This window comes from Rhinopithecus bieti, unplaced genomic scaffold (assembly GCF_001698545.2).
Source record: "Rhinopithecus bieti isolate Rb0 unplaced genomic scaffold, ASM169854v2 scaffold_5476, whole genome shotgun sequence".
Taxonomy (NCBI): Eukaryota; Metazoa; Chordata; class Mammalia; order Primates; family Cercopithecidae; genus Rhinopithecus; species Rhinopithecus bieti.
In genome coordinates, this window is record NW_016805433.1 from 2552375 (window position 1) to 2578360 (window position 25986).

Sequence of the window (25986 nt, forward strand, 5' to 3'; positions counted from 1 at the left end):
TATATTATTCTTTTCTCTGTCAGATAATACATCACAGAATATTAGGGTTAAGTATGAGTAATTTTTAATTCCCACCACTGCTGCTAAATCTTAGCTAAGAAATAAGATAGAAAACTGCTTCTTTTGTGTTATTAAATGTGTACATTAGCAAAGTGCAAATTTTTTCCCTTTATTTCATACTAAAATCATTATCATAAAATATTCCTCTTCACTATAGCCTTCTTGCCTTCTAGAAAGAAAGCCTTGCCCTAAAATAAAGAGGCTTTGTGTTTAAATTCACATTCATCTGATTCAGAGTTTTGTTAAAAAAAAAAAGGGGGGGCATGAAATAAAATAATAAAATATTTTAAAATCTATGTTTGAAGCAGAAGGTCATGACAAAAGGCAACAACCTTGGTTCAACTTGCCTTAGGTCAGTGACCTTGAGAGAGAGCTTTGATTTGAAATTGGTTGATGAATTCCAGAGAATGGAGTTGTTACAAATATAATACACATTTTGAGTGGAAAAAGAAACAGCCTGCTGGACACCTTTAACCTTCAATTCTGCCTATTACAAAGTCGAAGGGGTCAAACAGACTAAGACCATGTGGACTTAAGGGTTCATCCTTCTCCATGAGAACACAATTCTCCCACTAGCCTTCTGCAGGCACGCAGATGCTTCCTACTGAAGATTCTTAATTGTTTTGGAAAACACTTCATACCTTCTTAATATCAAGCCCTCAAGAAGGCAACATGAGTACTTAGTAAAGCACAATTTCTATTTCTTTCTTGAGAGGCAATAAGGACATCAAGATATCTTTGCTTAACATAACAACCATCAATTATTCAGTATTTACCATGTGCCAGGTGCTATGTTTGGCATTTTACATACATCATCCAATTTAATCCTCATAACAGCACTACAAAGTGCGTAGAATTATCTTTTTACAGATAAAGAAACAGATGCACAGAGGTCAAGTACTTAGCCCAAGCTTACAAAACTGATAGGTGGCAGAGCTGTATGTTGAAATCATGCGTGTTTGATTCCAAAGCCCATACTCTTTCTTTTGCACCACTCTGTCTAAAAACTCTTAAATAATTTCTTCATGTTCACAACTAAAAGAGTCAACAGTTTAAACAGATGTTTAAAGAAAAGAGAAATAAATATTTTTTAAATGTTGATAAATACAAATACAGATTTATTCAAAATCACATGTTGTATATCATCCGCAGACTCACTGTGAAATATACGGAGGCAAATACATACAGGGACAGATAGCAGAAATACTTTTAGATCAGAAACAAGCCCCATTTCTTTTTCTGTTTTGCTTTGTTTTTTTGAGACGGAGTCTCCCTGTGTCACCCGGGCTGGAGTGCACTGGCACGACTGCTGCTCACTGAAACCTCCACCTCCCAGGTTCAAGTGATTCTCCTGCTTCAGCTTCCAAGTAGCTGGGATTACAGGCATAAGCCACCACACCTGGCCAACAAGCCCAATTTCAAATGGTAAGATATGGCTCTGGATATTCGGGACAGCATGAGCTTGACAGAAACAGCTCAGGTCTGGGAGTCCCCTTCCACAAAGAGGCATTGAGAAGAACTCAGGGTAGGAGAGAAAGGGCAGTGGCTTGCTAAAATCCAGTGCTGCAGTGAGACTCACTGATACAGTTTCATTCAGTAGAAGCACTAGGCAAACTTACACAAGAAAAAATACATACTGTAAGCAGCTGAGCTAAAGCAAATGTAGAATCTGAGGGACTGAATTTTCCTGTTGGCCCATAAGTTAAGTCACTTACACTAGCTGATATCATGGAAATAAGGATTGTCCATATTTAGAAAAGCTCACAGCAGGCAAGAATGCTTTCCAGACTCCTGCCACAGTATCAGGAGATGTCAATCACCACTATGTGTTTTTGGACAGTTCTTGATGGACAGAGAACAAGGCAGCTATAATGAGTTTATCCTGGATTGGCCCCAGCATATAAAATAAAACAATAATAATCTTATAAGTCGGTTCTGTACGTTGTTATGTGGATATGTGCCCCCTGCCGTCTCCCTAAGAGGGCATTTGGCAATGTCCAGAGACTTTTTGATTGTCACAACGTCGGGGGCAGGGTGCAACTGGCATCTAGTGCGTGGAAGCCTCCTACAATGCACAGGACAGCCCCCTACAATAAAGAATTATCCAGCCCAAGAGGTCAATGGTGTGGAGGATGAGAAACTCTGGACCAGAGGAGGAAAAAGCATTTATGGCATGAGGGGGTTTTGTTCACTGCCTTTTTTGAACTCCCCACTCCGCAAGTATCAATTCTCTGGGATCATTGCTTCTGGCAGGAGAGGTCATGAGGAGGCCTAGAATATGAACCAGATAGAGATTGCATTGTTTATTTTCCTTTTCATCTAAAACAATAAATCATCCTGTATCTTAGGCATTAGGTCCCTTCGGATGTCACGGTACCCTTTTGCTTTTCTGACATCAACACATAGAAACGCAGGGCCCTGTGGCGCCCGGGATTTCTGCCTGGGTTTAGGTTTCTTCCCCCTCAGCATCGCGTGCTGTGCCCTGGTGGAGGGGAAGAGCGAAACACTTTGGGAATGGGGCGTTTTCGTAACGTCATTTATTTAGTCTAGATGAGGAATTTTGCTCTTTAAGAATAAGAAAGTTGTGGATTCCCAGAAGCTGGAAATCGGACGAGAGAATATGCCTTAACTAGGGAAGTTAATCACGTTGAGTCTACTGACAAGGACAAGGGGGGAGGTGGCGGAAAGCCCCGTTTGGCTGACTTTTTACTGCTGGAGCCTCCCGCCCCGTCTGTCTCCGCGAAGAGGGGGATCGGCGCTCGCGGTGGAGAGGTCCGACGCAGGGCGGTGAGGGCCACTTCCCGGCGGGACCGTCCCGCCGCAGGGCCTCCCTGGAGGGGAAGGAAGTCCCTCTCCAAGTCCCAGTGGCTTTTGGAACTGCCGGGTCCCTTTGGGAGGGAGCAGTCCCGGGACGTGGGAAGATGCCGGGCGGGCGGGAAGCTGCAGGAAGAGGCGGGCCTCCTGCCTTTTGTCTCCTGGTGGCTAGCCCGGAGCCGGGCCGAGGGCAGCCAGCCCGCTACACGCCCCAGCCCGGCAAGCGGCTCCGGGAATACGGCTGGCGGGGCGGGGCGGGGCCGGGAGGAAGGCGGGGCGGACACAGGCCACGCCCACCGGGCGCTCTTTAAAAGGCACCGGCGCGCGCTTCGCCTGGGATCTGGGACTCCGTGGACCGTACCTCCAGCTCAGCCTCGCTAGCTCCGCCTGCGGTACGTGCTCCCGCCTCCGACTCAAGTGAGTAGGGGCGGTGGGGCGGTTCCGCGGCGCTGCCAACCCCAGGGCGGGAGTTGCAGGGGGTTTCCACCGCCTCCTGGGGTCCTGCTGTCGCCCGGCCGGCGCTCCCCGGTCTCCTCCGACATCCCCATCCCGGTCCACATTTGTGCCCCTGCCAGCCTCCTCACCCCTGCGCCCCAGATTTTCTCTGTCTTGTCCCTCAAACACACCTGCCCTTGTCCCTGAGGCCGCCCGGGCCGTGCGCTGGGATCCCAGGCCCGCGGGGCAGGTAAATAATCTTACGTGACCTTTAGTTTCTCCATGCTGGTTTCTCTGGGGGAGAGGCGGGTCGCGAGTTTCGCGTTTCTGCTAATCCGCCTCTTGGCAGCCGTGGGTCCCCTCGTCCAGCGGCAGGTTCTCTCTGGGGTGGGGGTCTGAGTCTCAGGGCCCCCTCTGCCCGGAGTGTGGTGAGACCGAGGGCGACCTTACCGGGTTCGGTCCCCTAGGGGTGGAATGGGGCTTCTACATCCCCCGCGAGCCCAGGGTACTGCTCCTGCCGCCGTACCCGGCTCCTAGCGGCCCCATTGTTTGGTGGTGCCTGCCCACCAAGCACCGAACCACTCTATGTCGAAAGAACAGCAGGGAAATGTCAGTCGCTCACTCCTAGCTTTTTCCAGAACTTTCTACGATTCAGGTACAAAGAAGAATGCAAGAATGCTTGGTTGTGAAATTATGCGACAGGTCTTGAGAATCACATTCTGGGTTCTCCAGAGCCAGATTCAGGAGCTCCACGTAGGCACCCCCTGGGGGCGGGGGGCGGGCTTTCTAAACCGGCGGATCCCTTTCCCCCTTCTAAACCGGGACATTTGTTAAACGATGTTTATTTAAATGGCTACCCAAAATGTTTAACTTCTTTTATTTGCAGTCTGCAAACCAAGCACATTTTCCCTTTATAAATGCTTTTCGATACAGATTTTTTTTTTTTTTTTTTGGCGGGGGCGGTTAGTAATTTTTTAACCCGGGCAGTGAAAATCGTCGTATTTAGTTCTTGACTTTTCCAATTAACCTGTTTTAAAACTCTACTTATAAAATGCCAAGAATTCAAATAGGACAGCCACAAAGTTAGCTGTACTTTGACTCCCGTTTTTCAAGAAAGAGTTGGGTGATAGATTTTGAAAGAGAGAATCTAACATAATTTCAGAACTGCATGCCAACCTACAAAGGATGTTGTGAAGTGCTAAATGGTCTCCACCAATACTCCTGGGGTCATCGCTCTCGTCCATTGTCACTGATACTTTGTCAGTATTTCTCTGAGTCCTTTCTCCTCTGCATTGTAGTTTTCTTTGCTCTTTTGGTGCTGTGTTACCTTTAAGGCCAGACCTGCGTCACATGAGTCTTTGAAACTCACAGTGCTTTCTTGGGTGCCTTGGACAATTGAATGAAAGAAGGAAGGAAAGAATAAGGTTGTGATTATAGGGAACAAAAATACAATTTGACTCATACAATAGATATTTGCAGATTTGATCTAAAGTTTGTATCATATATTTTTAATGCATTTCTCCAAATGTATTTAACAAATATTGATTGATACTGGTATATGCTAAGTACTGTGCTGAAAGCAGTTCTTGCTGGAGGCCTGCCCTGATGAAATTGCAAAATCAGGAGTTTTAGAAGCTTGAGTCCAGAGGCAACTCTGACACTAAATTGCAATAGTGATCTGGGTCTCTAATTTTTCTTCTTTGTCAAAAGTGAGGTGAATCAAATGAACCCCAAAAGGGAGCCCACTATGGGAGAGGAGGCATGGCTGAAAGGGGCAGGAAGGAAGCCAGGCAGGACCAAATTCACACCTCAACTCCAGTACCCATTGGTTTGATGCCCTTGGGCAAATTAACTTTACTTTTTGGCCTCAATACTTCATCGTATAAAATGGGTGTAGTGGCACATGCCTTGCAGGGTTGTCATGAGGCCTGTTGATACTTGTACAAAGCTCAGCCCAGCCTGGGAGTGGTTCCTTGTAACTAGACAAAGTTGTGCACTTGGTTGAATGTGTGTGGGAAAAGGCTATCAGTGAAAGTCTGCTTCAGGAGAGAGTTGGCTCACACCTGAATAGTGTTTCCTAGACATTGCCTGGAGGCCAGCTTTCTTTATGCAGATTTTCACAGGTTTCCTCAAGGCACCTTACCCTGACTGCCGGCATGGCATCCCTTGGGTTCTGTTGGGTGGGGATTCCCAGACACCTCTGGGTCTTTGATTACCTAGGTGGGGTTTCTAACTGTTTTTATATCATGGCACTCCTGTGAGGCCTCCAGACCCCTTCTCAAAATGTCATAACATAAAGTATATGGTACCAAGTTGCCCAACCCCCAGAATTAAAAGGAATTGTGGACTCTGGGTTAAGAATCCTGACTTAAGGGAATGTTTCTCAGTCTGGATGGTGGAGAAGCTGGGCACAATTTCTTTTTTATATATTTTTTCCTCCTCAAATTCCTTTTTACCACAGGCACAGTTTCTGTTTGTTAAAAATTGTATTGTTGTAAGTCACAGAGGAAGAACTAATAGAAGTATACTGTGAATGATCTGGAAAGGATATCAGGTTCCTTGCTTTTTTGTTTACAACCTCATTGTGCCAACAGTACTATTAATTGTCTTTGACTAATAAGAACAGACACCACGTAATTCATTAGGGCCAAATGACTTCCCAGTTCACTATAGGAAAGAGGGCTTCATGGTGGTTTCACAGTACTTCCAAAAGAAAATAAGCACAGAGCAACGAATCCTCATCCAGCACACAGCAGTATAGGAACTACTCAGCTTAAAGAAGAACCTGTGCCATAGCCATGGAGGTCAGTACTATATCCGTATTGCTACCAGTGGTTTAGTTTAGCAAAACATCAGTGAAATACTTTTGAATTGGAATTTTATTGGTATTCATTTTTAAGTTGAATTGGTCATTTTACTTTGGTTTCATAGTTATGAGTCATTTAATAGCTTGATGCCTCAGTTTCCCCACTCATAAAATGGGAATAGTGGTAGTGCTTACTTTAGTTGTTATGAGGATTAAATGAGGTAATATAAATATATGTAAAACATATATTAAACTTTATAGAAGTATTTGTAATTATTATTACCTGTCATGTGGCAGACACTATTCTAGGTGTTTTGCATATATTGTTTAATCTCGAAACTGCCTTATATAAATAAGCATTTTCTCCATTTTTAAAATGAGAAAACTAGCAGATCAAATGAACAACCTGTGATCACTGGGCAAATAAACAATAGTCTCAGCATATATATCTAGGTCTGATTCCATGAAAAAATCATGCAAATATTGTTTGAATAATTAAATAACTTGTAGTTTTGCACAGATTGTGAATTGCTATCACAGATGCTGGGGATCAGGGTTACTGAGCTTATAGCATAGTTGCATTTTAATTACAATATGGGATTTGGCAGATAGTGATTCAAATCTGTGTCGAATTTTGCTGCACTGTAAATTGAAGACATGAGTGGTAGCAGAATTCAAAAGTAGTAAGAGTGGTGAGGCTGAGGTACACACAGGAGTGTTCACTAGATTAGAAGAGAGTTTTCCTTCAGTGGGGTTAGATTTAGGTTAGCAGAGAGGGGCAATAGCTTTTTGGTTGAAAGTAGCAGTTTGGGTGTGAGAGTGGTGCGCAGAGATCACTTACTGCTAGTTGGGTGGAGAGGAAGCTGTGTAATTTGGTAACTCAAGGATTGAGAATTCTCAGGTCATTTAAATAGTCTCAACCCTTAATGTTCTGTACCTGTCAGATATGGTACTTTTGAGGAAAGCTTGTGGTTCTGCAATCAAAACATGAGCCTGATTTGTTTCTTTGGAGATCTGTGACCTCAGCAAGTCACCCACCTCATCAGTCCCCATCATTTTGGCACCAGGGACCAGTTTTGTGGAGGATGATTTTTTCACGGATGGTGGGGGGATGGTTTTGAGATGAAACTGTTCCACCTCAGATCATCAGGCATTAGATTCTCATAAGGAGTGGGCAACCTAGATACCTCACCTGCACAATTCACAATAGCATTCCTGCTCCTATGATAATCTAATGCTTCCACCGATCTGACAGGAAGCAGAGCTCAGGCGGTAACCCTCCACTCACCTCCTGCTGTGCAGCCTGGTTCCTAGCAGGCCACAGACAAGTAGCAAGTAGCCTGAACACAAAACACAGCAATGGGTCTGTGGCCTGGGGGTTGGGACCCTTGACCTAACTGACTGAACTTGGTATATTCAGGCCCCAAGTATTCCTAAAGGAAAAGGAAGCCCGCCCATTTGTGGAGTACAGGCTCTTTGCCAGGTACTTTACAAACTTCATCTCATTAAATCTTTACAACCACCTATAAGATAGTTCTCATCCATTTCCAAGTTACCTCTGAGGAAGTTAAGGCTCAGAGGTTAAGGAAATTTTGCCAAGATCACAGAGCTGATAACTGGCTTTTTCAACCAGCTTGTGTCTATCTGATTCTAAGCTCCGCACTGTTTCTTTTATATCTGGCATGTCTGAAAGGTGGCATGTGTATTGCGGTTTCCATGGCAAAAATAATTAATCGCAGTTCTCTTGATTGTAGAACCTGGACTGAATTTCAGAATCTTTCTCAACGTAGTTTCAGGAATCCACTATCAGTGGATCTGCAAGATGACTGTTCCACCATGCCTGTGAAAGTAAACGGTGCAGAAGCCCTTTTTACGTGCGTCTGTGTCATTTATTGTATTGCTATTATTTGTCCACATGTTTTTACCACCAAAGTAGAACTCTGTGCAAAACGGGCCTTTCCTTATGACCCATTTATCCTCAGCCCCTAGCCCAGTACATGGCTTATGAAATATTGTTGAATTAATACATTTGTATGAGAGCTTCATAAACAGTAAAGCATTTTACAGTGCTTATAAGCTGCCTCTACCCTAGCAAAATCACTTGAGACACAGAAATGAAGTTAGCTGGATGGAAAGGAGGTAAGACAGTTGCCTTGATGGGGAGGGTTTGAGGGATAAGGGAGGAATAGATACGTGAGATGGTAGGGCAAGATGAGTATTGATAACAAGGGTTAGAACATTGCTAAATATTGATACTATCATTTGAGTCCCGACTATGCAAGCATTATCTCATCTATAACTCTATAAAGATGGTACTGTTCTTAACTCTCTAAAAAAGGTACTGTTGCCCTAAGTTTACGGATGAGAGAAATGACACTTCCTGGACTCCAAACGTGTTCTTACTTTGCCCTTATGCTAAACTGACTTAAAGGCCAGGTTGAGGATTTGGCTTCAGTAGGAGGAGCCAAATGGAGTATGGAGCTGATCACTAAGACATGAAGAGTTCATCCTTGGTTCAGTGGTATTCACTTCCATAAGAAAAGTAGACTAAGTGGGTAGTTGGGGTAACAGAAGAAAAAATTTGTAGAACAGGCATCAGCTGAAAGCTTAATTTCCGATTAACTATAGCTGTCAAATCCTGGCCTTGCTAAAAAGTCATTGTAACCAGGGACAGTGCTACTAACTTACATTCTTTAACAAGTAACTCCCCCTGGATGTGGCTCAAGATGAGACTGTATTTTATAATAAATTCTCCTTTAGGGGAGATTGGATTACAGTCAGGTTCTAGTGTAATAACAAGGCCCTACATGTAGTAATAAAATGTCAAAGCTTCTGGAGGCATTTAGAATCTGGGTAAATATACAATATAGACTGATTCAATCCAAACTTTTAGTTTCAGAGCAGATAATTTAAACTTTAAATGGTAACATATAGATTTGAATTTCATAGATTCAAGTCATTCCCATTCTAAAGACAGACAGTAAATGCAGCACTAATGGTATGAGCATGGCCCAGGTAGTCAGCTGTCAGTTATGATATGGCTCTCATGAGTGCAGGAACACAAGGGTTCTTGGTCCTCCCGCCGGTTTAGATAAAACGACACAGACACACATGGAGTGGTTTTAAGGAGCGGAGAGTTTAATAAGCAAGAAGGGAGAAGACAGAAGGAAGAAGCTCCCCAGTACAGAGACAGAGGGAGGGCAGCTCCAAAGCCCAAAGAGGAGGTTCCCACCTACCAGGGATACCAGCCAGGTATATTTGCAGAGGCTGGAGGAGACGATGTCTGATTTACATAGGGCTTAGGGGATTGGTTTGACCAGGCATATCATTCACGTAGTCCAAGAAAAAGCTGGCCCTCACACCCTAGCTTTTTAATATGCAAATACAGGGCGCCATGATGTTCCACACACGTGAAGATATGTAGGGGCTGCCATGTGACCAGACACAGGTAGGGCATTTGCATGACTCACATGGCCTGCATTTGCATATCAAAGGTTGCCGGTCTGGCTCTAGGAGCCAGGGCTTTACAAGAAACTTTTCCAGAGATGCTTTAAAAAAGGAAAGCTTCCCAAGGACCCCTTTTCCTCTCTATCTGCCTAAAGTAATTTCTTAATAACTCCTACCACAGTTATCTAGAGAATGAGGTAACTAACTGTACCATAAGATGACTCAGACTTAGACTATATGAGTTTTTCCCCATGGTTGAGTCTTATGAATTTTGGGTGGTATCTTAGGCTAAGGAGAGGCAGCAAGGAGAAATTGTACTTAGGTGTTCAGATATAAATCACATTGTAACATCTAATACAGTGGATCAGTCATAGTGTGGAACTCTATCAGGCACTGAAAAACAAGGAACAAGACTGAGAAACAGAATTTGCCCTATTTTATCAGATGTAAAGTGGGATTGTATTTTTGTTCTTACCATTCTGTAAATGAATGCATAGGATTTGGGAAAGGCATGCAGCCCAGATTTGCTTAGTGCAAATCCAGTTTGCTGTGATTAATGACAGCTGTAGTGGAGTAGTGCGGCCAAAGGCTTGTAAGAAAAATGAAGACTTTTTTTTTTTTTTTTTTAATGCACAGTAATGCCAAGAGTGACAGAAATGGAAGATCATCACACTTCTTCCAGCCAAATTCAGGAAATGTCCATTAGAGGTTCAAGCTAAAAGTGTAAATTTGAACTTTGTTTCTTAGACAGTCACCACCATATGTAGAACTGTTGCTTTACTTTGGAGTGCATTTTAATGTCCCCCAAAAGGAAGGTTTATAGTGACCAATCAGCTCAGTTTTTTCCTTACCTTGTTTGTTGCTCTGCAGCTATGTTCTAGGTGCTTGTTGGTGGGTTTTCCTACTAGAGTACTGATAGCAGGCCGGATAGAGTGAGATGTCCCCTTTGTCTTCAAGCTGACAGCTACTGGGTTCCTGCCAAGGCATTTGCTTACCTTATCTTACCTTCACAATATTTCTGTGGGTGGAGAGAGCCACCTGTCCCCATTTTTAGCTTGAGGAAATGAAGCCCGAGGTTGCGCAGCTGTGATAACGGTGGCGTTAACTCAGGTGTGCTTAAACCAGTCAATCTACTTACTCTCCCTCGTCCCTTCCATTATGAAATATTTCAGGCATACAAAGTAGAGAACAATATAAGGAATATTCAACTATCCCCATCCACTGTTTTTTTTTTTTTTTTTTTCATCTTGCTCTGTTGCCCAGGCTGGAGTGCAGTGGTGCGATCATAGCTCACTGTAGTCTTGACATGCCTGGCATAAGCAATCCTCCCCCTTCAGCCTCCCAAGAAGCTGGGACCAGAGATGTGTGCCACCACGCCTGGCTAATTTCTTTTTAAATTTGTTTTAAATATAGGTAATATAGGGTCTCCCTATGTTACCCAGACTGGTCTTGAGCTCCTGGACTCAAGCAGTCCTCCTGCCTCAGCCTTCCAAAGCGTTGGGATTACAGGCATGAGCCACCACGCCTGGCTCCCTATCCATCTTAAAAAAAAATGTAAATCCAACTGAAACTTTCTGAGGATGCTCTTTATGTTACATCATTTCCCTCTGTCACAGAAAAGGTTATTTAGAAATCCTTAGGAAAGTCCTTAAACTGGATAGAACTGTAATGTTTTGATATATGCACATACTCTGGTAGATGGTGTGGAGAATACAGAGATGTGGTCTGCACCCTCAAGGGACCAGAAACTTATTGCACAGTAAGTTGAATGCTGTGGAACTTGGGTAAGTATTTCCTGAAAAGCTGACACATTCACGTTTGGCTGGTGCAGTTAACTTAGAGTAAGTTCGTTTAAAGAAACCCTGAATTACATAAAGAAAGGGAAGATATTCCTTCTGTCTTAAAAATCCAGGCTGTTCTTCAATGGTATGGAAGAGGTTATTAGTTGCGTTTAATAACAAGGTTATTAGTTGTGTTTTCCTTTTAATGTATTTTTAAGTGTTATTCAAAGACAGTATAGTCTAACCTCAGTCGTGATAGCAATCTGGCTTCTTACTGGTGATTGCTCCAAAGTAAATATGTGTGAAATGAAAAATACCAAGTTGGTATTAACAGTTCACTTTCTAATATGAGAAATGCTTCAATAATAGAAATGCCTTGACAACAACAAAGTATGTTAAGAACCAGTTGATACTTGGGATCCAATATAAGTAATTGTAGTGTCATTACCTATAGGCCTGGATTCTGGCCTTTGGTTCTGCAGGAATCATGAGGGAACTTCCAGCAGATGGCTGTTGCATCTATGAGCATTCAGAATACAGGTAACTTTGGAGGCAAGGGGCAAAGTCAGTGTCACTAACTGTACTACAAACACAGGTCAGTGCAGGCTGTTGGAGCCAAGGCTTTATGTCTTAAGTTTCACAGCCAGGCTTATGTTTCAGTCTGGATTTAAACAATGGAGTGCCTGTCTCCAGGGAGGAGAATAAAAGATTTATGCAACTACAAAAGGAAAGCTTGTAAACATGTCCTATTGTTGCAAGATACTGATCCTATGTGGATGCCTTCATGGTAAGCCTGGTAACATTTGTGGACCCTTGGAATGACTTTGTTCCTGTCTGGTTAAGAGAAGTTGGCTTTTTGCAAATTCAGACTTACAGTTTAGTGGTAACAAGCCATAGCAGTCAGGGGCGTGTGTGTGTGTCTGTGTGTATGTGTGGTGTGTGTGTGTTGTTTTAAGGAACAGGAGCTCCAATTCCAAATGACTTAAGAAGGGAATTTACTGGCTCATAACTGAGGCATGCAGGATAAGATAAGGCACAGTTGATTGGCCGTGACTGAGTCACATGCCCAGCCCTGGGGTTGGGGATTGCTATGGTTGGAGTGTTTTTGTCCCCTCTGAGAATCATGTTAAAACAATTCCCAATTCTACAACGTTGGGAGTTGGGCCTAATGGGAGATGTTTAGGTCCTGAGGGATCCACTCTCTTGAAAGGATTAGTACCACCATAAAAAGGTCTGGTGGGAGCGGGTTCACCCTCTTCTGTTCTTCTGCCATGTAAGATACAGTGTTCCTGACCTCCAGAGGATGCTACATTGGAGGCACCATTTTGTAGCACAGATGGGGCCCTTAGCAGACACTAAACCTGCCGTACCTTGATCTTGGACTTCCCAGCCTTCAAATCTTTATATTCTCAGTCTATTCTTTATAAATTACCTGGTCTCTGGTATCCTGTTATAGCAACACGAAACAGACGAAGATGGGGTAGAATCAATACCATCTAAAACCAGTGCTTTTCAAACCACCTATGGTAAATGTGTTAGTCTGTTGTCACGCTGCTAATAAAGACATACCTGAGACTGGGTGATTTATAAAGGAAAGTAGTTTAATTGACTCACAGTTCCACATGGTTGGGGAGGCCTCACAATTATGGCAGAAGGTGAATGAGGATCAAAGTCACATCTCACATGGCAGCAGGCAAGAGAGTGCGTGCAGGGGAACTCCCCTTTATAAAACCATCAGATCTTGTGAGACTTATTCACTATCATGAGACCAGCACACCAAAGACCCGCCCCCAGGATTCAGTTACCTCCCACCAGGTCCCTCCCACAACACATGGGAATTATGGGAGCTGTAATTCCAGATGAGATTTGGGTGGGGACACAGCCAAACCATATCAGTAAAGGACTGTTATTTTTAATTTCCAAGACAGACTGATGACTCTGTTCAACAAGATGAGTTCACTGATCTTCTCTTAGTTCTTGTGGCATAAAAGTTTCTAAATGCTTACCTGAATTTTGTCTCAAATTGGTAACAAGAAGAGTGGCCCATCCATCACCAGGAGACCACATTTTAATAAGCACTTCTCTAAACCACACGGTCTAAGAAAGAGATGGCTGCTTTTCCAGAAGACAGTCTAGGGAAGGTATCACCAGAAGAGAGGCAAGAGAATACTGAGTGCTGGAAAGTTTCCCACCGCGGTGATCAGCTCCATTAATCTTTCTTTTGGAAAGGCCTCATCTTTGTGTTCAGGAAATTGTCAGGTTCTGGATCACCTTAATGGGGTAGGATGAGAATTCCCCACATCCCTTTTGATTTTAAGGATTGGAGACTCTAAATTTAGGCTTTTCTACTTAGCAGCACTCTGTTTCCCTTCTCTTTCTAGCCAGGTTTAGGTTAGTAAGAGGCCTCGGCCTTATTAGCCACCTGTTTCCTAGAGAGGCAAGCAACCTATCTAAGGAGACTTAACAGGCAAGGGCTGCAAATGTCACTCTACAGAAGGAAGCCCGAAAAGGATGACGGGGAAAGGGGAATTAATCGCTTGTGTTTTTAGATACCACTCAGGGCAGGGCAGACATAACATGCCTTCTTAGCAGGATGACTTTCTATATTGGTTAAGGCATCTGAGGAAGCTGGTCATTCAGAACCAGGCTTTTTTTTTTTTTTTTTTTTTTTGTCAGTCTCACTCTATCACCCAGGCTAGAGTGCAGTGGTGCAATCTTGGCTCTATGCAACCTCCACTTCCTGGTTCGAGCAATTCTCCTGCCTCAGCCTCCCAAGTAGCTGGGATTGCAGGCATCCGCCACCACACCTGGCTAATGTTTTTGTTTTTGTTTTTTTAATTTAGTAGAGACATGGTTTCACTGTGTTGGTCAGGCTGGTCTTAAATTCCTGACCTCTGGCGATCCACCCACCTTGGCCTCCCAAAATGTTGGGATTACAGGCATGAGCCACCATGCCCCGCCAGAACCAGGCATTTTAAAGTGGTCGAGGCAGACCAATTTGTTGAGAAGGGAGATGAGAAAATGTTGGCCCTACATGACAGCAAGACAGCCTAGGATCTGTACTTCCAGCTTGCCCTTTACAGCAGGCCATACTGTTCAGAGGCTATTCCTGCATGCTCAGCAAACAGTTCAATTGGTAGAAGGGAACTTGTGGCACATTCTGTATGGCCTGACTGACTTGTCAAAGAGGAAAACCCAACTGTTGGCTGGACTAGTGGGCCTTGGGGTTAGTGAAGCATAGAAACTTAAGCCAGAGCCATCTGGATGGGCGTTTGTTGTGGTTACAGCAAAGGCTCCGTGCATGCAGTTGTATGAGTCACAGACACAGCTATTTACGCTACAATCATGTAATTTCAGCAAACAAATGTAAAACTTGTTCTTGCAGGGCAACACACTTTCTTCCCTAGAAAGCGTGTCATAGCTTATATATGTTAAATGTTAAGAATTTAGTGTTGTCACAATGCATTATAAACATGTAATTAAGACCTCCACCCAAGGGTAAGATCTTCAGCTGAGTTTTAAAAACATGTTTATTAAAAATGGGCATGTTAGGGAGGGGGACAAAGCTTGGCTTTCCCCTCCCCACGCTTCTTTCTTAACTCCTGTGGAGTCTAATGGCATAGTTTGTTTTGTTCCTGGTGACCTGTACTGCTGTATTGAATGCAGGTCCTTTGTCTGGCAGGAAAAAAAAAAATCTTGTGCACGACAAAGCCAGTTTCCTAATGTAAGAGTTGTGATTTGGGAGAGGAGACGAGGTTATTTTGGAGGAACGCAGGTCTTTGAAAGATGTGGTTAGAGAGGTTCATAAAGAAACAAAAATCTGCAGCTGTCCCTGGGCTTAAACAGCCCTCTAGGGAGCCTTACGACCAGCACAGGGACATTCTAATGAAGCCTTTATTCCTTCAGAATGCCTGTCTGGGGAGGTGGAAACAAGTGTGGGGCCTGCGGGAGGACCGTGTACCACGCAGAAGAGGTGCAGTGTGATGGCAGGAGCTTCCACCGCTGCTGCTTTCTCTGCAGTAAGTAGTTCCCCGTGCTCCACCTCTGACGGAATCTGTATGTACAAAGCTTCAATATGCCTATTTAAGGAAAAATTGTGGTTTTGCAAACAAAGATCATTTAGAAAGCACGAATGGTTTTTACCAGTCGTCTTAGATGCTGTAAATGCCGAGGCTAGCAGCGAAGACAGGAGGGGTGGCCCAAGACACACAGCCTCCCTTTGTGTCCCCATAGCTCTTGGCCTCTGTTTTGGCCTTTACTTTGTTAACACATCTGTCTCCACCACCTCACTGAGAGCTGCGTGTCGCTTATGCGGTCTGGCACCTAGCACGGTTTCTGGCACATTGCAAGCGCTTAGCTCCCATTTTTGAGTAAATGAATTGCTCATCATCCAGCCCACCTTTCTCTTTCTCAGGTTCCCTTTAATGACAACAAAGTCTTCAGTTTTAAAACTGTAGAGTAGCAGCTTAAGAAAGCACATCATTAATCATCTTCTGATTTAATGACAGAATTTTCTTCAGTGAATGATTATGTCAGATAAACCCACCCATACAGACAGATGTTTGCCTTATCAATAGTATTGTGCAGGGAAAATTCCTACAGAAAACCATAGGTTAAAAATTGATTACGTTGAGAAATAATCATCAGAAAAAGACTTCTTTTCTCAAATTTGAATTGTCCTTGTACCTCATTGGAGCCAGCATTCAAGGTATCTGGACCTCTTTAATAGCATAACTGCTTTGCAGACAACCAGAAGCAGACAACAGAAAGTTGCAGTTACAACAAAATAAGAATACTACATAGGAATGTTTCCTGTGTATGCCTCCATAATAATTATGCTACTGTTCCTCAGAAGACTTGGTTTAATCATTTCTTTTAGAAGTTACTTTTTTAAAAAAGGAATCTATTTTTCAGCAGGCTTGTAACCAAGAAAGTATGGAAACAGAATGCAAATACTTTAGAAATTGCTCTCAGTTTCATGTGTCTAGGTTAAGCCACAATGTCTACACCATAATAAAACAACACATACGTGTATGCTGTTGACATTTGTTTTACTAAATGTCAAGTTCTTTACTGGTCATTTCTACCAATCCTTTCTAATATTTGTCTCTGCTGACTAAAGCCTTTTTAAGGAAATAATTCAGAGTAGTTTGCAGACCTATGAGAATTTTACTGCAGAGAACAGGGATGAGGACTGGGGAAGAAAGGGGTGGTTATATAGTAACATTTTCATATACCTACACTTGTTTTGGTTCATGCAGGTTTTTCAAAACAGTTTTTACATTTATTTACATTTATTCTGTCTGTTAAGGGTAGTTGTCCTTCAGCAGTGCATGGTGTTAGCTTAAGTATGGTTTAAGATATAGTTATCTTTAGTATTTTGTATTTCAGCATTTGAGCCTCAACAGTTAGATTCCAGAGTAGATGTCATTTCATTCTACCATAGAAGACTTTAAGATAATAGAACCTTCAAAATTTAACTCTATTTTAAACCAGCCAGCTAGTCCTCCTTCCCTCCCTTCCTCTTTGCTGTCCTTCCTTTTGTCCTCCTTTTTTTTGTTGTTTTTAGTTTTTTTTTTTTTAAGTGGAATCTCGCTCTGTCGCCCAGGCTGGAGTGCAGTGGCGCGATCTTGGCTCACTGCAAGCTCTGCCTCCCGGGTTCATGCCATTCTCCTGCCTCAGCCTGCCAAGTAGCTGGGACTACTGGCGCCCACCACCACGCCCTGCTAATTTTTTGTCTTTTTAGTAGAGACGGGGTTTCACTGTCTTAGCCAGGATGGTCTCCATCTCCTGACCTCGTGATCCGCCTGCCTCAGCCTCCCAAAGTGCTGGGATTACAGGCGTCAGCCACTCGCCTGGCCTTGTTCTCCTTCCTTTTATTCAAGCCCCCCCTTTTATTTTTCTTACTTTTAATTTTTATGGGTACATAGTAGGTATATATATTTATGGGGTACATGAGGTATTTTGCTACAGGCATACAATGTATGTTAATCACATCATCTTAAATGAGGTATCTGTCACCTCAAGTATTATTTTCTTGTTACCAACATTCCAGTTATACTCTCTTATTTTTAAATGTACAATGAATGATTGTTGACTGTAATCATCCTGTTGTGCTATCAAATACTAAATCTTATTCATTCTATTTAACTATATTTGTATACCCATTAACTCTCCCCACTTCCCTCCCGACACCGTACCCTTCCGAGCCTCTGGTAACGATCATTCTACTCTGCATCATCATACGATTGTCTTTTAAGTAAGGGGGAGAAATTCTGATCTTTGATTTCCAGCTGCCAGATTGTGCTACCAGTGAGTTTCCTCACAATTTACTTTTTTGTCAAGCTTAATTGAAGTTTTAGAAAGTGAAATAATGTCTGGATGAAACATGATGACATTTGGCAGTTTTATGAAGTGGGACGCGTGGAAATGTCCTGTGGCAAGAGATCCATCAAGAAAGAATGCATTCTCCTTTGGGACAGAAGGGAAAACAAATGCAGACTTTAAAGCACTTGACGATTTTCAGACAGGCTCATCACTGCTGGAGAAGCTGCTGGGGAGAGGAAAGGGTGATACTTCTTGCCAGTCTAGACTAGTGATGAAAACTAGAATTCAGGATTTAAAACTATTTTTATCCTGGGGGTGCCTACTGGGGAGGAAAGGATACAGAGGCAAGTCCCTCAAGGCACTGAGCTACCCTTCTGTTCTTTGTTAGGTTGTGATTTAACAGTACTTGGTAAGACAAGGCTGAAAAGATTAAGAGTGTTGAAGGTTGGGAGCAAGGTGGTGTTTTATTCCTTTTGTTTAAGTAATTTATAGCCACCTCTGAAACTTTGCTCCCTTAATATCATCTCCCAGAAAGGGAAATCATAGTAAAAGTTTGATCGGCACCATAGGAAAGGGAATACAAAATAAATGAAACAAACTAAAAGTAAATAAAGCTTGAGGCTTCTGGATGTTATATTCTGATACATTTCTGAAGCAACTGTCCTATCTGTGGAGGAATGTAAATAATCCTCAAATGTAGCTGGCCAGTCCAGATGCTGTCTCATGGCTTTTGGGAAGCCACAGGATAAACCAGGAATGTGAGGGAGCCTCAGCCTTTACCATTTGTAGGCCATGTGTATGCCACCATTGTTCTAAGGAAAAAGGCGTCTTTGGAACATGTGTAAAGTCTAACTTTTTCTCCTGCAGTGGTTTGCAGGAAAAATTTAGATAGCACAACAGTGGCAATTCACGATGAAGAGATCTACTGCAAATCCTGCTACGGAAAGAAATATGGGCCAAAAGGCTACGGTTACGGCCAGGGCGCTGGCACGCTTAATATGGACCGTGGCGAGAGGCTGGGCATCAAGCCAGAGAGGTGAGTTGGGAGACTGTTGGTTACTTTCAGAAATGAGTTGCGACAGTTAGTGCCGCTTGCTGAACAGGAACCTGGGAGTCTCCAGATTTTTAGTTGAAACTAAGTAAATAAAATGGGACTCTGATTTTCTAATGTAAACTAGTGACTATTCTTTAAGTTCAAAATATTGACAGTTTTGGACCTAACAAAGTTCTTATTAATAATTCCAGTGATTTCTGTTCCTGGCTTTATAGCATTCCAAGCTGTATCAAGGAGTCCTGTTCTCAAAAGCAAGTGATTTATATTTACTTCTATTTCGCAGCACCTTGGAGACCGGATGTCATGAAATTAAATGGTAGAGAAATGTGCTGTGTGAATCATGAGAGGCGTTTCTCATGTGCAGTGTAAGCAGTCAATGCTAATTCGTCAGTCCCTCCTTCTATGTAAACATTTTTCATCAAGAAATCATTTTCTCTAACTTAAAATGGAAATTATTTCTTGTTTTTGATTATTTGAGAGAGTAGTATTAAACTTTAAAGGCTTTGGTGCTAACATATCAAGGTGCTAAATTTGTTAAAGTTCACTTAGTATTTCATATTCAGGTTAAATAACTTCCTTGTTTAGAATTCCCCCCCCACACACACTTTTTTTGTGTGTGACAGAGTCTCATTCTGTCACCCAAGCTGGAGTGCACTGGTGCAGTCTCAGCTCACTGCAACCTCTGTGTCCCAGGTTCAAGTGATTCTCTTGTCTCAGCCTCCTGAGTAGCTGGGATTACAGGCACCCACCACCACGCCTGACTTAATTTTTGTATTTTTTGTAGAGGTGGGGTTTCACCATATTGGCCAGGCTCGTCTCGAACTCCTGGCCTCAAGTGATCCACTTACCTCGGCCTCCCGAAGTTCTGGGATTACAGGGATGAGCCACTGTGCCCAATCTGGAATTTCCTCTTAACTCCTATTTTTAACCCATTGATTCTACTTTTTGAACTTAACATTTTCATATCCATTTTATATTGAAAAGTCCAAAATTGGTGTAATAGCCCAACAAAATGGCCCTTGGACAAGACCATAAACCGTGCCAGTCACTGTGCAGCATTAGCATATGTTAACTCGTGTAATCCTCACAACAGTCCTACAGCAGAGGGCATCCTCTCTTTCTTCAGAAGAAATGAAGACAAGAAAAATTAAGTAAAAACTTTGCCCAAAGTCACACTGTTAGTTAATTGTAGAGCCTGGAACTTAACCTAGTCTAACTCCAAACCTTATGACCTGAATGAAACATGGTGCTTGGCTTGGCTAAAATAATGATTACCATGTATTGAGTCCCTGTTGTCTGTTGAACATTTATCTTCATTCTGTATAATCCTCAGAGTAACTCTGAGGTATAGATACTTTGTCCGTTTTATAGATGACACTAAGAGTCAGGTCACATAAATAAGTGAGAGAGCCAGGATTTGAACCAATGTCCATTTGGTTCCAAAATCTGTTCTCTTCCAACTGCAGTATGTACTACATTGAGGCTCACCTCTGTGTTCTTTGAGCTTCTTCCACCCTCAGAGTTTCTGGGCCATGATGCCCAGCTTACCTTTTTATCTTTATTAAAATTTGTTTTACTTGCTCTGCTCTCCTTTTCCATCTTGTTACATCTAATTTTGTGTTCTAAAGGTTTTATTGAAAACCTTTTAAAATTTAAAGCACAAAGACCAGTGAGCCCTCCTTTATTTATTATTATTATTATTATTATTTTATTAAATATAGACAGGGCCTTGCTATGTTGCCCAGGCTGGTCTCAAACTCCTGAGTTCAAGTTATCCTTCTACATTGGCCCCCCAAAGTGCTAGGAAGACATTGTTTTCCAGTAGGAAAATTAACAGTTGTGGAGTGCTGTCATCTTATCTGCTCAGCTAATTTATAAGGTTCTAAAAGGGCTTTAAAAAGAAAAAAGTCTTCTCCCATCCTGGCTAACATGATGAAACCCCGCCTCCACCAAAAAATACAAAAAAATTAGCTAGGTGTGATGGCGGGTGCCTGTAGTCCCAGCTACTTGGGAGGCTGAGGCAGGAGAATGGCGTGAACCTGCGAGGTGGAGCTTGCAGTGAACCGAGATCACGCCACTGCACTCCAGCCTGGGCAAGAGCGAGACTCCGTCTCAAAAAAAAAAAAAAAAAAAAAAAGTCTTCTCAAAGCCCGAGGGTATTCTGCACATACTAGGTACACCTTACTGCATGGAAACAGTTACTACTGATAGCAAGAAATATGGTTTACTCAGTGATCTGTAAATAGTGACAGAACTACCACCCTTATCAGAGAACAATGAAAGATAAACAAATCGCATAGTAATAATAAAAATTTCCAAAATATTTTTCCATGAAGAAAGTTGGCTGTTCACATTTTCCTCTATTCAAGATATACGGGGAGACTAAGTAATCTATAAAACATGCTTAACTTTCTTAGTTATAGACCAAAGTCAACTTACCTATTTGTGGAATTTTTAAACTGCTTAACAGTGATTTTTCCAACTCTTGTGAAGTAAAAAGTTAGCTATGATTCCAGTGATATTCTGAAGTAAAAATATATGCTCTGGTAAGTTTTAATAAACCATAATATAACTGCTTAGTTTAGAGGCCAACACTGAGGATTAAATGAATTCCGTTTAGACTCAGAGGGACAGATCTTTAAGTTTGGGTCCCTGTCTGGTTTTTGTAATAATAAATGAGCCCATAGATAGGTTCAAGCAGTAACTCTGGCTGGCACCTGAGTCATTTCTTCTTTATTCCCTCCCCTGTCCTGGGCTGCGAAGGCCTCCAGCTTTGAGGCAATATAGCGGTTAAGTCCCGGAGTTCCATTGTTCCTGCCTTGTGTACTCAAAAGGGCCCTGTGGAAACTCTTGCCTACTTTTTTCCCCTCTTTCCACAAGTGTTCAGCCTCACAGGCCTACAACAAATCCAAACACTTCTAAATTTGCTCAGAAATATGGAGGTGCCGAGAAGTGTTCCAGATGCGGGGATTCTGTATATGCTGCCGAGAAGATAATTGGAGCTGGAAAGGTAAAGTGCTATTTCGAATTAATAACAGCAAATGAATCCTCTCTGCTCCTTTTCTCCCCCTAACCCTTCCACATTTCTTGCTTGGGTTATGTCTTATAAATCAGTGTCCTATATGAAACTTTTCTTTAAATGCATTTCCATCAGAATTACTAACTTTTTTGAAGTGATTCCCTTATTTGACAAGTCACTTTTATGTTTAAAAGAACCTGTTTTCATAGGGGGCACTCCTGAAGGTTAAACTTTAAAAGGCCAGACTCTAAGGGAATCTCCAGGTTATTCAATATAGTGAAAAAAGCAGGAATCCGAGTCAGGACACCTGATGCGAATTCAGTGTATGAATTTGGAAAAGTTACCAGCTAACCTCTTTGAGCTGCACTGTTCTTGGCCAGATAGAAGATGGTCTCTTTAAAGGAGCAGACTGGGCTTGTGCTTAGCACTGAGGCTGCTCTTAGGGAAACAGCCTTTCTGTGGGTGATCAGGAAGGCAGATACTGAGGTCTGGTTTCAGCCTTCTCATTGGAGCTGAACCACAGAAGTCAGGAGTTTGCTTTGGGGTGATCATGCTGAGCCACTTCTTGCCACACATCTAATTGAACTGTAGGAAACAGACCTCTCAAACATGCTGACACATTCATCTCTTCCAGCCTTGGCACAAAAACTGTTTCCGGTGTGCAAAGTGTGGGAAGAGTCTTGAATCAACAACTCTGACTGAAAAAGAAGGTGAAATCTATTGTAAAGGTAAAATTAATTTCAGTTACTGCTGTCCATATGAATATCCCATATGGTTATTTAATGAAATGTCACTGGTTTAAAAAAAAAAAAAGAAAAAGAAAGGGGTGCCACTATTTGAAAATAAAATATCCCAAGATGCTTATAGATGACAGAGAACCACAGATAAAAATCTTAAGTTCCTGATCATCTAAAACTCCCCCTAGATAAAAACACTACAAATAGCCATCTTTCGCCTTCATCTCTTGAGCAAAGCGTAAGTATATGGAAGAAAATAGACAAATACATACCTTACCTGGCCTGACTCATGCTTGCAACTTAGCAAGACCACGCTGAACACTATGGAGCCAGAATGTGTGGACTTGTCTTTATAGCTTTAATATATTTAGTACATGACCTATTTAACATCGTAAATAAATTGAGCCCTTTTACACAGCAGTTTGTTTAATTTACGGGGGTTTATTGAGTGGGTCTTCAGCAGTGTTAGCAAAGCTTAATGGACTTGCACTAACTATCCTTCCTCCCTTTTCCTTTATAGGATGCTATGCAAAGAACTTTGGGCCCAAGGGATTTGGCTATGGCCAAGGAGCAGGGGCTCTTGTTCATGCCCAGTAAGGTGTAAACCCTGAACTAAACATCACACACTGAGAATCTCTTCATAACCTAGGCACAGATAATCTTTAACACTAAACTACTGTGAAATTCTACCAGCATTAAGTACTGTATATTGCCCTGTACTTGGATAGGCTGGCTAACTTGTAGGAAGAGAGCACTGTATCGTATCCTTTTGCTTTATTCACCAGCATTTTGGGGGAACATTTCTTTTACATTTTAAATAAAACTTCAGCTTGATTTGGGTGTTCATTGTCTTTTAATTAATCTTTTGGAGGAGAGGCTCTGATTTCAGTTAGTGGAAAATCATTTGGGTCCCTACCTTTGTTACCCCATTACCCAGTTGACTAATGTTTGCATTACAACTGTTGAAAAGGATCTCTGTCTCAAGCAGGCAAGTGCGCCTTAAGAGTAAAGGTTGCTAGGCAACAGGCATCGCCATTTCAGCTCCTCAAAGCTGGTGTTCAGCAGTGCAGCATCTCCTCCTTTTCCTCCCCACTGTACTCTTAAGTTCTTTTGATTAATCTATACCTAAAATTCAGTACAACCTGCGGGCAACTATAGAATCTGAGACTTAGTATGATCCTTTTTAAAGACTCTCCACTGTGATCTAATAGATGGTGACCTACTAAATCCTGGAAACGGGTGTTTCACACATTCTGATTCTGTATAAGTAGCAAAGAATGTTGCATTGTCTGGGCACATTCAGCTGGCTTCGGTAGAAGAGGAGCATTAGACTTTATAAGGTATGGTTTCATTATTCCCCCAGAAAGTTCAGTTCTTTACTAGAGATTCAATCCAACTCCCTCACCCCCAGGAGCAGGGTGTGTAATAGGTGTAATGTGTATCTGTACTGTGTGTTAGTGTGTTAGGAAAATGGAACCAGCCGTGAACACATCTTAATCTTTTCCAAGGTTCATTTTAACATACTATACTGTGTGAGTCTCGCTCTCTTGCCCAGGTTGGAGTGCAGTGGTATGATCTCAGCTCACTGCAACCTCCACTTCCTGGGTTCCAGCGATTCTTGTGCCTCAGTCTCCTGAGCAGCAGGAACTACAGGCATGCCACTACACCCAGCTAATTTCTATTTTTTTAGTAGAGATGGGGTTTCATCATGTCGTCCAGGCTGGTCTTGGAACTCCTGGCCTCAAGTGATCTGCCCACCTCAGCTTTCCAAAGTGCTGGGATTACGGGCATGCGCGGCCAATATATTGCTTTTTTGAAAAGCTAAGGGTGATATGATATGTATGACATCAAAAAAAAAGCAGAAACGAAGTGGGAGGAAGTTGGTGGACGGTGTACTGGGTGCTTATTTCACATCATAGCCTTGAACAACTTCAGGTGTTTTATGAGGCATACCAGTTCCATCACGGTGGGGCAGGAAAGGTAGTTAAGCAGGCTGGGAAATAGTTAATTGGCAATAAAAGAGGCTGAAGGAGAGGAGTTATTAACTTCTGATTCTGTATGTGGTAGAACATGTCCACAAATTATTTGACCTTCCCATCAAATGATTGTCTAATTGCCCTCTCTTTGAATAAAGGCCCACCTTAGTGACTCATTCTTAGTATATTGGATAAGGCTAGGTTAGAAAAGACAATACAGCTTTTCCTGCCTCTTCCTCTTAGGATGCTTACTCTTGGAATTCAGCCATGTTCTGAGGAAGCCCTGACTACATGGGGAAACCACATGTAGGCATATTACTGCCATAGCTTCAGCTGAGATCTCATTCAACAGTCATGTCAACCACCAGGCATGTGAGTGAAGCAGCCTTCCGATTATTTTAGTCTCTGTTAAGCCCTGACCAAATTGCTAATCTACAAACAAAAATGTTTTAGATCACCAAATTTTGGGGTAGTTTGTTAGCATTCCTACCATGTTTCCCAAACTCCACTGGAGTTGCTAGTAGATATTCAAGAGGAAAAACAATGTAAATGAAGTTTCCAGGTGACTGGTAATTTGAGATTTCTGTCTGGTAAAATAAGATATCCATTCATATTTTAAATCATTCTTGATTAAATTGGGAGCCATGGCAAAATAGCTACTCCACTGTGAGATTAGTTTCCAGTGGTTCCAGGAGTGGAAAAAGGAATTTGGCTTTGGGCCAGACTGTTTTGGGAGGAATCACTTGGTCATTTGGATGTAAGTCAGTAGCCCCAAAGTAATCCGAATGCAATATTAAAGTGCTGCATGTCACAAAATACATATTTTAAAAACTACCCCTTATGTTGGTTTGGTACATTTATGGAGGACTGCTGGCAACTCTAGTGCCAAAAAAGTCTTGTCGATCAAGTAAGTTTAGGGAGTGTTACAGAAATGAGACAGATCTGTAGGCTGACACTGCACATTAGCTACTGAAGGCCTTGAGAGCCTATGGTCGAAGTCTTTTAATTTGAAGAGCGCCTTACAGTGAATTAGTTGTCCATGGAACCATTAACATCTTGGGAAATGTTCTGAACCTGTGGTTTCCAAACAGTTTGATCTCAGGACCCCTTAATATTCTTAAATTACTGAGGACTCCAAAGAGCTTTTGCTTATGACAGTTGTCTCTATCAATATTTTGTATTAGAAAAAATTTTTAAATTTTAATTCAGACTTCCACTTAAAGCCAAAATGTAGTAACAGGGACCAGATTTATCTTCTCACTGTAAACAAGACAAATTACATGAAAAAATGTTCAAGACACTGCACATTATAGGCAACAAAGGCCATTCATGGGGGGAAAAAAATGAGATCAGTCCTGGCAACTACCAAAGCTTACTGCTTTGAGTTTCCAGGCTGAAGTACAAGAAGAACACAGGTGGAGGTAGAAGCCACCCTAAGTTAAGACAGAGCTAAGAGTCCAGGGAGACCCAGGTGGCTAGAGTTTGCAGGACTGGAGAGGATTAGAGCAAACTTTAGGATTATACAGAACA

The 25986-nt window shown here is 42.3% G+C and overlaps 1 protein-coding gene and 1 long non-coding RNA gene across 7 annotated transcripts in view; both read left to right on the forward strand.

Moving 5' to 3' along the window:
• Nucleotides 1-3187: 3187 nt before the first annotated feature.
• CSRP2 (cysteine and glycine rich protein 2) lies at nucleotides 3188-23314 on the forward strand. 2 transcript variants are annotated; one of them, XM_017872511.1, is made up of 6 exons: nucleotides 3188-3291; nucleotides 15250-15362; nucleotides 18538-18706; nucleotides 21605-21734; nucleotides 22378-22471; nucleotides 23001-23314. In XM_017872511.1, exons 2-6 carry the CDS (start codon nucleotides 15251-15253, stop codon nucleotides 23075-23077), a joined length of 582 nt encoding a protein of 193 aa, XP_017728000.1. In that variant the 5' UTR covers nucleotides 3188-3291; nucleotide 15250; the 3' UTR covers nucleotides 23078-23314. The 2 variants fall into 2 exon arrangements, with proteins under 2 accessions (XP_017728000.1, XP_017728001.1); XM_017872512.1 differs by having other exon boundaries at nucleotides 3194-3266.
• Nucleotides 23315-23531: 217 nt separating this feature from the next.
• Nucleotides 23532-25986, forward strand: part of LOC108529951 (uncharacterized) — a 68614-nt gene continuing 66159 nt past the window's right edge. For all 5 annotated transcript variants that reach the window (XR_001885728.1, XR_001885729.1, XR_001885731.1 and 2 more), the window contains exons 1-2: nucleotides 23532-23820; nucleotides 24700-24828. This is a non-coding gene — a long non-coding RNA (uncharacterized LOC108529951). The remainder of the gene's footprint in view (nucleotides 23821-24699; nucleotides 24829-25986) is intronic.